The sequence below is a fragment of the Trifolium pratense genome, linkage group LG5, assembly GCF_020283565.1.
Source record: "Trifolium pratense cultivar HEN17-A07 linkage group LG5, ARS_RC_1.1, whole genome shotgun sequence".
NCBI lineage: Eukaryota > Viridiplantae > Streptophyta > Magnoliopsida > Fabales > Fabaceae > Trifolium > Trifolium pratense.
In genome coordinates, this window is record NC_060063.1 from 25,400,611 (window position 1) to 25,413,381 (window position 12,771).

At 34.9% G+C, this 12,771-nt stretch overlaps 1 protein-coding gene across 1 annotated transcript; it reads right to left on the reverse strand.

Moving 5' to 3' along the window:
- Positions 1-278: 278 nt before the first annotated feature.
- Positions 279-11,888, reverse strand: LOC123883521 (SKP1-like protein 21). Its single transcript, XM_045932357.1, has 10 exons — positions 11,745-11,888; positions 10,198-10,411; positions 8,690-8,914; positions 8,393-8,584; positions 8,196-8,306; positions 7,601-7,679; positions 6,799-6,905; positions 6,463-6,623; positions 6,117-6,250; positions 279-712 (listed from the first exon to the last, which is right to left on the reverse strand). Coding segments are annotated over exons 2-10 (1,047 nt in total). The 5' UTR covers positions 10,234-10,411; positions 11,745-11,888; the 3' UTR covers positions 279-710.
- Positions 11,889-12,771: the final 883 nt, after the last annotated feature.

Sequence of the window (12,771 nt, forward strand, 5' to 3'; positions counted from 1 at the left end):
ATTCAAGAAAGACGTCATCGAGAAAAGAATGGATAGAGCATTGGCCACTCAACAATGGATCGATGAATTTCCTCATTTTAAGTTCATTAATGTCGTAGTTAACCACTAGCCGGTATTAATTAGTGCTGCGTATGTTCAGAAGCAAGTTAATTCAAGTTCGAAATTTTTTGGATAGAGAAACCATCTCGAATGGTTATAAGGTGAGGGATGTCCCCCATATAAACATGTTTTCAGACTCTCAACAAAAATAAATACCAAGAAAAAAAGTAAAAATAATATAAAACAAAATTCAGACATCCATGATCACATATTCACATGATATTGACTCCAATTTTTACATTGAAACTCCTATTCATTGTGCAAATTAATGCAAACGCGAAAGAAAAAAAAGAATTCCATGTACAAGATAGAAGCAAATAAAAATGAACTGCAAAAAAAACAAAACAAAAGATGCCAAGGACACTTGTTAAAGAATGAGAAAAATAAAATATTTGACAATCCAAAAATAAACTTGAGGAGCTTTATTTTTCTTTTAATACTTTATTTTGAATCCTTAACAAGTGTCCCGAGGTTACTCGTTAAAATTCCCCTAACAACAAAAAAAGAAAAACAAATGACATGCAACAAATTTCCTTGTGCTTGCCAGCTTCTCTCAAAATTTTCAAGCCAATGGCCATCTGGGAGGATTCATCTTCATTCTGAAAGCAGAGTCCTGAACATGGAAAGAAATGTTTAAGTTATTGTTAGAATATATAATTCTTATATTCTAACTGTTATGAATAAAACTTTAATAGTTGGAATTATGTTAACAAATTTTAGAGAATTTCTACAGAGGAAACAAATGAAATTAACTCAAGTGCATTGTTACTAAATTCAATCACATACTAATAAATTAAAAAGCCCTATTCACCAAGAAAAAAAATAAAAAAAGCACTATTCAATACAATATAGACCAATCAGAAGTTAGCAAATTCACAAAAATTAAAGGTAAGAACAGAATTGTGTCAATAATATAGCATATTATGTTCTCTAAGTTGATAAGATATAGGGCCTGTTTGTTTGAGATTTAAAAAAAATGATTTTTTTAAAAAAAAAATCATTTTCAAGAAAAACATTTTTTTTGTAGAGATTTTGAAAAAAATCTAAAGCTATTTGCCGTTTGTTTACAATCATTAAAATCTATTTTTTTAAAATGGTGAGGGGTGATGAATGATAAAAAAAATGGATTTTGATAAAAGCTATTGAAAATAGATTCTCATTTTGATGAAAAAAATGATTTTTTTACTAAAATGATTTTTGAAAAAATCTGAAACAAACACAAGATAAAAATATAGATTTTTTTGGTGAAAAATCTGAAACAAACAGGCCCATAGTATGATGCAGTTTTGACCTTGACAGCTTGATTTGATGATAGATATGGTCAAGGTTTCAGACTCGAGAGCCTACTCATAAATGACACACACACAGTATTATAAGGCATGTGATAGGGAGAACCATGTGATAGGGACTTGGGTATTATAAGGCGTCCCAGTCTCATATCGAGTAGTATGGGATGTTCTGCGGAATATTTAAGTGTCTTGATTCTTCCCCCTTGAGGGAGGATTTCCCCAACTGCTTTGATACTTGTCAATTGGTATCAGAGCTGACTGCCGGTTGCTCAAAATGGCAACTTACAGAGAGGCGAATCAGAGAGGCCAAGTAAATCGCTGTAGAGTTTAGCCGCTGGGACGTTAGTTCTCAGGGGTGATGCTATGAATGGACTTGGATATTACGGGGAACCGAAGTCCCACATCGAGTAGTATGGGATGCTTGGTGAAGTATTTAAGTGTGGCTTGGTGTTCGTCCCCCTTGTGATAGCTAGTTATTTAGGTTGCACAACTGCTTAAAAACTGATCACCGTGTCATCAAAAACTAGTAGACCAAAATGCAGAAGGTTCTTACGCCAAAAAAAAAAAAAAAGATGCAGAAGGTTAAAAAAGAAACAAGAATGAGATTCAAAAGGAAAGGGAATTGGAGATCTAAAACATCTATTATGCAACTAAGAACCCGTTACTTTGCGAAAACATTTTCTGTTTACATTTTAAAAAAATTGTGTTAATTTTACTTGCTAACTAGACTTGAAGGGAACATTGTGTGCATTTTTTGGAAACAATGAAAATGCCAAGAAATTGTTTTCGTTATTTCCAAAAATGCATGCATCATCCCTGACTAGCATGTAATAATCTTCTCTCCATCACAATAGTTCATTTCATAAAAGTTTAGGGGGGAGAATTGTGTTGATAAATGCTGTTTTGAACACAATACCAATTTGTTTCCTATCTTATATGAAGATGCCGGTGAAGGTGTGGCGTCAACTAGTGACTAAAATTTGTTGGGTGAAGTGGGATGATATTTGTAGACCAAAGAATGAAGCGGGGTTGGGTATTCGGGACCTAAGGTTTGTCAATATAAGCCTCCTTGCAAAATGGAGGTGGAAATTATTGACATGAACCTGATGTGTGGAAAGATGTTGTGATAGCTAGATATGGTAGAGATGTTATTGGTAAGCGAATTTTAGGGCAGGTGGATGTACCAAGGTTAGCTTCATCTTGGTGGAGAGATTTATGTCATTTGGATGGGGAAACTAGTGACTAAAATTTGTTGGGTGAAGTGGGATGATATTTGTAGACCAAAGAATGAAGCGGGGTTGGGTATTCGGGACCTAAGGTTTGTCAATATAAGCCTTGCAAAATGGAGGTGGAAATTATTGACATATGAACCTGATGTGTGGAAAGATGTTTTGATAGCTAGATATGGTAGAGATGTTATTGGTAAGCGAATTTTAGGGCAGGTGGATGTACCAAGGTTAGCTTCATCTTGGTGGAGAGATTTATGTCATTTGGATGGGGAAACAAGCTGGTTTGCTTCGGCCTTGGGGAAGAAGGTGGGCAGAGGTGATTCGACGACCTTTTGGAATGAAGTGTGGATCTGATAGAGACTTGAATGTGAAAGTGGGCCTTGACTTTGGCCCAAGACTAAGGTGTGGAAAGGAAGATAGAAAGGAACGATGAGGTGGCATGAGAGCATGAAATGCATGAGAAAGTAATGGAAATAAAGAAAGTAACAAACTAGTAGAGAGAGTCTACTAGCCCCAAAGCACTAAAAGTGATCCCACTAATTCTAACTGAAATTCTAGCTAATTTATTCCTTGTGTTCACTACTCTTTATATAGTAGAATGAGTCCTCATGTATTCCATGCTCTCATGCCACCTCATCATTCCTTTCTCTCTTCCTTTCCATACCTTAGTCTTGGGCCAAATTCAAGGCCCACTTTCACATTCAAGTCTCTATCAGGATCGGTGATCAATCTTTATGACATCGATTCCCACGTTTGTTTGGTGGTATTTCTATGCAGCAGCAGTCGACGATTAAAGATGTTGGTAGGATGATTGAAGGTAGGTGGCAGTGGGAGTTGTTGTGGCGAAGAGACCGGTTTCAATGAGAACAGGACCTATATAATGAGTTTGTTGAGATTATTGCCCCGTTTGTTCCTGTGGATAATCTAGATAGGTGGTTGTGGCTTGGTGATGGGATTCAAGGGTTTACTGTCAAATCAGCATATCTTCGTCTGGAAAATATTGTCACTAATCGTCAAACTCTGGAACCAGTAGAGGAATTTGTGTTTAAAAGATTATGGAAGTGTGCAGTGCCTTCCAAGGTACGTGCTTTTGCTTGGCAGTTGTTACTAAGTGTATGTTTGGTTTCAATTCTGGAGCAGCCAAAATTGATTCTGGACAATGTAGAATGGATTCTAACTTGTTTGGTTCCTCAAAAGTAGAATTGATTTTGCCTCCAGAATGGATTCTACTTGAAGTTAGAAATTGTAGCTTCTCATTCTAGAATTGATTTTTACACTCAAATTCTTTGTTCAACTCACTTTTGTATGAATATATCCAAACATAAATCAATTCTATCAAACTCAATTCTATCAAAATCAATTCTGTCAAAATCAATTCTGTCAAACTCAATTCTGTCAAAATCAATTTTGTCCACAGCAGAACCAAACACATACTAAATCGGGTCTAGACAAAGGAGAATTTATTTAAGCGTAAGATGCTGCAGATGGATCTACAGCTCTGTGTGTTGTGTGGTAAGAAGAGAGAAACTGCAATTCACCTTTTTCTCCACTGTGAGTGTGTGGCCAAAATCTGGTATGAAATCCAATCACTGGTTGGCTGGGTATTAATTTAATTATCTCACCAAGTCTCGCTATTTCTTTTGCTATGTGGACTACTTGTGTTACAAATAAGAAAGAAAAGTCAGGGATGTGCTTGATTTGGAATTAATTTATGTGGACTGTTTGGAAGCTGCGTAACTGTTACGTGTTCAACAATGTTGCAGTCATTGTGGAGGAGGTGGTGATGACAGCCAATCATTTGTTAATTTTAATTATTATTCTATAGTATTTTAGTTAGTTTTTAAGAGTATTGCATGGTCAAAGAGAAGAATTTATGAAGAAATTGACACATAAAAGAGTTTGAAGACAAAAGACCAAAGAAGAAAAAGACTTAGAAAAATATTCCAAGTTTTGAAGCTCAAAATTAGCCTCCACTTTCTGTATTTTCCGCGACGCGATGCATGCTCCGTAGTGCTGCGATTTTGCTTTCTAATTTCACATGACGTCTGCCTTACATCAGCACATGGAACACACCTTAAGGGAGCATGACGTGTCATTCAATTATAGGGACGCGATTTTTGTTTATTAGTGGACAATCTTTTATGTTACAGCCTATATATATGACTACAAATTAGAAAGGGGATGATTACTTCTTGGAGAGAGAAAATACGTGCGGCAGTCAAGAGAAGAAAAGGGTTTCGGCGTCGCGGTCTTCACCGATTATTCATGTCTAATTTTCTTAACTCTTTTGTTATGTCAATTATTATTATGAGTAACTAATCTCATTAGATTAGGAATTATAGATGATTCTCTTTGAAACTATCTGAGCCATGTAACTACGTGTTCTAGTTTATTCAATGAAAACTTATAATTATTCAGTTAATCTCGTGTTTATTGCTTTTCGTTAATTGATCACTTTCGAATTGATTTTAAGTTATAAATCACTATTGACCCTAGGGTTTATACTGGAACTAGATTAATTGTTTGTCAATCGTAATTGCTATAGGAATATAGAATTAATTGGCATGATTGTTAATATAACGTTCGTTAAAGCTTTTGATAATATTAGTTTCGCCTAAGGAATTAGGGTACTTTATTAGATAAATGGGATCGATGAGCCAAGGAATTGGACTCGGTCTATTTTGTTATATTGTCGTAATTATAAGAATTTCATTGTTGAGGGCTAGAACCTAGAGTACCAGATAGGGACAAAGAGAGGATTCAAAATAATTCCTAATCGTCTTTCTCTCATAAAAGTTCACGTTTCAACTTTCTTGCAATTTTAATTATTGTCATTGTTACTACAAATCAATCTAAAAACCCCCTTTGCAATTTATTAATTAATCCTAAATTCATTGAATTGTTTCGTTGAAATAAGAACAATCCCTGTGGATACGAATCTTATAAATTTTATTACTTAACGACGAATTTAGTTCACTTGCTAAAATTGTCATCAGGTGGTAGAACAAATTAAGGTTGTATCATGGCAATGCTTCATTGGAAGGATGGCGAAGGGTCTGTGTATGTTATACGAATGGAAGTGGAGTCCGATTGATTGCATGAGAAGATGATTTGTGTGTTTTTTATGTATCTGTGTTATTGGTGTTTTGCTGCATTTTGTTTGTGCAGTATATGCCTTTGTTTTAGCCTTATTTCTAGCTTTCGGTTACTCCCCCCTATGCTTATCTCTTGTAATCTTTTAGTCCTCATAACATGCCTTATGTTATGAAGTGGTTGTTAATAAAAGTTTTTGTTGCTCAAAAAAAAAAAAGTCTCACATCTTATTGGCAAGTTAAAATGAACACATTTTAGAAAATGAATGTTTTCACGATGTAACCAGGGCCAGTTTTTCAGTTTTCCAGACAGAAAAAGGATGTTTTAACACAAATCATTTTTGAAGTTCAACTATAAAGCACATGATGGGTAAGGTAAAATACTGAGACACGTGGAAGAAGCTTACAAGCATGTCGCCTTAGAAAACCATTCCCGTTGGTAGTAGAAAGCATCGTCTTCCTTTCTTGCGCTGACGAGAAAAAGTCTTTTATTCTCTCTGGCCAGTCACAATTTAATCTGCGGGCAAAATCTTCTACTTCCCTGCATCACAAGATAACGTATAAAATAAACTTTAGCATGCATCATCTTAGAATTAGAACTTAGTGTATCCACCCTGCAAACTTCTCTTTATATGAAAGAGAAATCTTTGTTTACCTATGGACTATACGCTAAAGACGATGACAGACCACAAAAAATATTCAATAAGATTTTAAAAACAATACAGTGTGAACTTAATCAGAACGTGGCCTCACCTGTCAATTTTTGCTTTTAATGCTGGATCAATCTCATCATCTGTATCATCATCATCGAACTCAAGCATAGGATCATCATATGTATGGTGTAAATTTGAGGTCTCACACGGTCCCTCAGCTTCCGAACTTTGGTGTCTGATATTATGGCCGTTTACCACCTCCTATGAGAAGAAAGACCACAGTACACAGTTAATATTTCAGTGATAGACCATAACTATTTGATCATTCATCATCAACAAATATTTCAATGATAGACCATAACTACATGTTCATTCATTATTGCCAAATGATTCAACAGTGTATAAAAAAAATAGCAGAATATAACTTTACACCAACCTTCTTATCTGGTACAGATACTTCCTCCTTCGAAGAAGAATTCTTCTGTTGGTCTTTTTTCCTTCGGTTCTTCTTTTTATTCTTAGAAGTTTTAATCCCCTTCGGATCTGTGACAAAATTCTTCACCTCCAGTTAGGAAGTCAAAAAGAAAACTGAAGAAAGATATAAAGCTATGGCTCTAGGATAACTGTGACCCCAAAAGAATCTCAATATTTTTAAAATGCAACTAGCAATGCTATACATGTCCCAAAATCATACCAAAGTTCTTATCCAAAATGACGTGACAATATACAAGCACTAGAGCATCATTAAATTAAAAAATCATATCTACAAATAAGTTTAATCCAGTTTGTGAATAATTTATTTTATTTACTTGTCTAATCACAATGATCTGAAACATTTATTAATTATAATAGCTCATAAATACGTAACAATTTATCGGTTTTAACCCTCCAGTTCTAGCTCTAATAATCTGGAGTTCAACATGTTAATTATATTTCTTATATCAATTTATCTGAAACTAAAGAAAAAGATAGGGGGACAGATGTTTGCACTGTCCTTGCCCATGCTATTTTGCCTAGTCTGTCATAAAATTGTTGAGACTGGTGAATACTTTTTCATTTTTAGCTATAGACCACCACGTTGGGCAGTTGTCTGTGCATCTCCCGAACTCGAGACTATATTGTCAATGGGAACTTCGAGTAAATACTGTTAGGAATGAGATATTACACATTTAATTTATTCCATCTACAGAATAAGAATATAGAGTACACAAAGATGAGAACTGAAATGCTCAGAATACCTCTATCATTTCCATTAATAAAAGATAAAAGGTCATCAACTGAACGCTCATCAACATGTTCTTCTTCAACTTCAACATTCTGAAACATGAAAAGGAACAAATTCAAAACTTGTCGATAATTTAGGGAATGTAAAATGATGCAAAAATACATCTCCACTCCACCTGTGTTGTTAGGGAATTGGACACATACCCATTGGGCACCCGCAGAAAATACCAGCGGTGGGTAGGGTAAAAATCCGCATTGTGAGTAATTACCCGCAAATACAGATGCACATAAATGATGCAAGAATGCATCTGCACCTGTGTTGTTAGGGATGACAACTAGACCTATACCCATTGGATACCCGCACAAAAATATCAGCGATGGGTAGTGTAAAAACATGCATTGTGGTATGAGCACAGGGTACGGGTAATTACCCGCAAAAATGAGCAAAAACGGGTGCGGCTGTAGATACTTTAGAACCTATCCCGCCCCGCACCCATTGACACTGACAGCACTGATCTTTGCAGTTCTCGTTGGCAATAGTAGAAACAGAAATATCTAATTAAGGAATGAGGATTAAATTAGACAGAATAATATCTAATCCAGTAGCACCTTTATCCTTTCACGCTCTTTAAGTTCTTTCCTCTTCTTGGCATACAAGCGGTTCAAAAGCCTAATTCTTGGGTCGTCAGTTATGTTCCTCAAGGGCTCCAATTTTTCTTCCTGCATCATATGAATGTGTGAGAAATGAATATTGAAAAACCAAGAAAACATAATCGGCATACAGAGTTCTCACAAGCACCAGACACCTCTGTAAGATCATCAGGCAAATGAAATATGTCACGTATCTCCTCCGGTGATCTTCCTTCAATTATTCTAGCTAGAGCACGACTGGTAAGATCAACCAATGGCTTTAACTGAAGGCTGTCGGCAGCAGACGTCAACTCGCATAGCTTCTCTGTGTCTATCCTAACGAATTTCTCATCATAAGCCTTCCGTTCCTATATAAAAGAAAATCACTGAGTGAAATAATCTGCGATATTTGTTGTTCAGACTAGAGTCATCTTGTCAAGAAATTAATCCACAAGGTAAGAGCATTGAAGAACCTTGTTTGAGCGGCCTAGTACTTGATGAAATCGACAGTAATCAAGAATTAAGCTCAACATTGCAGGACTGACTTGTTGAGGAAGACATATTGCACAATTCTTGGAAGTTCCCATGCCTTTTTGTATTATTTCTTGACATATAAATGGACAAAACATCGCAATCTCTTGTTCCACTTGTTGGATTGAATCATCGGACGTTTGAAGCCACACATAAGGCTTCATCATCTAAAAATAAAAACAAATACCAACATAATGTCAGTGCCAAAAGATAACCAAAGCTAGGTCTTGATTCATTGATAGGTATGAGCATTAACAATGAGGGGAACTTAAATGGATGGCTTGAGTGCTTTTTGTGGGCCCAAATTGCCACATAGGATATAAGCAATTTTAACTCATTTTACTCCAATGGCAATTACAATAAGCAACTCATATTTGACCCCACCAATTTATATATTTATTTAATTTCACTAAATTTTGATTCAATAGTAAATCAATCCTGATCCCCACCCATTTATATTAAAATAATGCATTTTATTGGTAAGTTCCCATTTTTTAGAGTTGCTTCCTCAAGTTCCATTCCCTATTTTTAAGCAACTTCACATGCCATGTCACCACACTCATAGACAAGTACACAACCATATACAATACTACACAGTCTTAGAGAAAATAGAATCCAAAAACTATTAAAGAGACTATACTAAGTATATTCAGGGATTCGAAGAGAACCTAATGTAATGACTTATTTGTATGAGCCACAAGGCAAGATTGGAATATGTGTGAGTGAGTGTGCGCAAGAGAGGGGGGAGGGTCAGTACTAAAACTCCCTGCTACTTAATGGACGGATCATGCATGGATAACTACATATTTTAAATCCATGATCCCTCCCTAAAATCGCCACCTTAATAGATAAAGGTGAAAACTAGACCAGAGTTATTCAGCACTAAATCGATTCCTTGGAAACAAAAACACTAACAATCTGTATTCACATAGTCAAGACTCACGTCTAAATCTAATAATAGATAAAGGTGAAAACTAGGCCAGTTATTCAGCACTAAATCGACCAAAAACACTAACAATCTGTATTCACATAGTCACGACTCGCGTCTAATTATCACAAGTTTCAAATGTCAACAAAAACACAACATAGAATACAGACTCATTCATCCACAGTTTCAAAATCTCAGTGATTTTAAAAGGGGGATTTGAATTGAATTTTGTAGGAGAAAAAATTGACACCAAATCTTTAAACAGGCACAAATGCATTTCGGTTCACGGCAAAATGAAACTACTGAAATTACTCTATGGTGTAAATCCAATTATGTATCACATATTACTGGAAAAGAAACATACGAAACTGAATAAATTATTTATTATTAAAGGACAAAGTAACAGGTTAACATTACCACCAAGCAGTACAACTTAACCAAAATTTAATTTAACAACTGGGCTAGATAGTTTTATTTTTATAAGAAATACATATATTCACTTACAAAGTAAAAATATCATACCTCAGGTTTAATAACTGCCATGTCAGTTTCTGACATCGAAGAACAATTTGGCGTGCGAGAAATATGAGGAAATTGGAAGTTTCTTTAGGACACAAGGAATATAACCTCGTCTATGTCTTCCCTTCAAAGAACTTCTGCAGCCAGGATTATGTTACTCGAGCAACATTACTCAAATGCATGATTTCACTGAGAGAATTTGCAGTGCCACACAAATCTGTCACAATATATTACGCAACAAGTTAAATAGGTGTGAACTTGTCAAATATCATAATGAAGAACTATTCGGCACATGGATAAGGTGTCAATATGCGCAACAGATGCACAACAATAATGAAGACCATGACAATGCATACTGCTGCTCTTAAATTATGGATAGCAAGCATACCGTGTTTATCAAAAATACTGAACACGACAAGTAATTCCGTCATTGTCGTTGTTACTCATATCATATGGTTATATTGATTTCTAGAGGTACCTATCATCAAGTTTCCAACGCAATTTTAAGTTTTCCACCAACCACTGGTGTACTATATAAAATTGATTTTGATTTTTGTAAAAGTTTCCTCCGCAATTTTAAGTTTCCCACCAAACACTACTCTAAATCACAACTTCAAATCCATTTGCAAAAATAATTCTACTCATGAACACTCAAACAAGTCAAAATCAATTTCATTCTTCTATAATCAACTTTTCCTCTCACAAAAGTGAAACCAAACTTACACTAAAAATGGTATAGCTTCTTATCTCTCATACATTTACCGAAACTATCTTTTTAGGATTCAATCAAATAACACCAAGCACAAAATATTGCCCTAATTTCAGGTGGGGAAGCTCCCAAAATGCAACTAGCTTCCATAATTCTGGTAATAACAGCTATAAATTTTTTGTATCCACATAGTTCTGAATAACCAACCAAACATAAATCCGAACTTGAACACTTCGAACACCATTAACTAGTACACTAGCAACTACCAGAACTCAATGCAGCATCTCGCATCAATATCCAAGAAACAGCATCTCAAATAAGGTTTTCAATTTTCACAAAATCCCTAAAAAAAAATTAAAATTAAATTCCTATTACTTCATTCAAGAATTATACCTTATCCACAATCTTACTTCACTGCTACTCACAAGTACCAAACTAACTATAGTAATTGGCATTATCAAGTTACATTTTTTTCAAAAACAACATAACCATCAAAATACAAATCAACTTATATTTTAATTACAATTCTAAAACCAAATTAAAATCCTTTTTCTAATAATTCTATTAAAATCAGAAAACAAACATTCAAAATCAATTATTTTTCTTTCTTTCTGAAGTAAAAAACCAATTAAATCCTCGTAATTATCACATAGATTTCAAACTAGCAAAACAAAACAAAAAATAAATAAAAACATACAAATTACATCAAAACAAGAGAGAGAAAAAATCCCATTTTGAAAACAAGCAAAATTAGGTGAATTAAAGCAATAAAGTAAAAAATTAACCATTAAAATGAATCAAATGTAAAAATAAATCGGAGTATTTTGATGTACACGTGTACCTTGAAGTGAAGAGAAATGGATTTGTAGAGTGAGAAAACTGAGGAAAGAGAAAATGAGAGTTGGAAATTTTTTGTGACTGGGAAAATTTTTCAGTGAATTTGTATAGCTGCAATCGTTTTCAATGACAAAAAATTGCAAAGGGTAAGGGAGATGAATGAAAAGAAGGTGATATTAAACGACGCCGTATTAGGTTGAAACCCAATTAGGTTTTTTGGTTAGGCCCAAGCCTGTTAAGGAGTTTTTTTTTCTTCAAAAAACCCAAGCCTGTCAAGGAGTTATAAAATACGATGTTTTCTCTTCCGACCCTGTGTTTCTTTTATACCCCTTGAATTTCCAATTTTGCCCTTGCAAAAAAACTCGGTTTCTAGAAACCGAAATTTACTCTTAATTTGCACTAGAAAAAATTCGGTTTCTGCGAACTGGATTTTTCTGCAAGGGCAAAATTGAAATATTGGGGGTATAAAAGAATCACGGGGGGTCGCAGGAGAAAACATCATAAAATACTCCGCTACATTTTTAGGTAAATTGTCATATATATAAACAAGAACATCCATCCAAATAATGGAGAGAACAATAGAGGAAAAACTACCGCTTTGATGAAATTGGTGCTCGAGACTTTGCCAAAGATTTATCACCTTCCAACACGAGATAGCATGGGCAAAATCGATAATAAAAAAAGTGCAACGTATCTTTAGGCTTAGCTATGCCATTACAGAGACCACAAACGATTTGGCATTAAACATTGTAGTTATGAAGATTAAATTTAGTCGAAAGACAACCTCGAAGCAATCTTCAGCAAAAATGTTTTAATTTTTTAAGAAGCTGCATATCTCATATCTTGCACCATTCACCGTTCACACAGAAGAAACTATCATGGAACATGAGATTTAAATAAAGACAGTAAGCAGTTTTGACAGAATAATTATCGTTCGGAGGGGCCCTCCAAATGATTGAGTCTTGTGGAGCTCTGGTATGAAGGGAAATTTTGCAAATATCCATAACATGTTGCTTGAAGATTGTGTTGAG

Excerpts from the sequence above, each read along its gene's own strand:
- LOC123883521 (XM_045932357.1), bottom strand. The coding sequence starts at position 10,233 with ATGTCAGAAACTGACATGGCAGTTATTAAACCTGAG. Across the intron at positions 6,906-7,600 it reads TATTAATGGAAATGATAGAG|ATCCGAAGGGGATTAAAACT; the intron begins GTATTCTGAGCA and ends ATTTTGTCACAG. Across the intron at positions 6,624-6,798 it reads TATCTGTACCAGATAAGAAG|GAGGTGGTAAACGGCCATAA; the intron begins GTTGGTGTAAAG and ends TTCTTCTCATAG.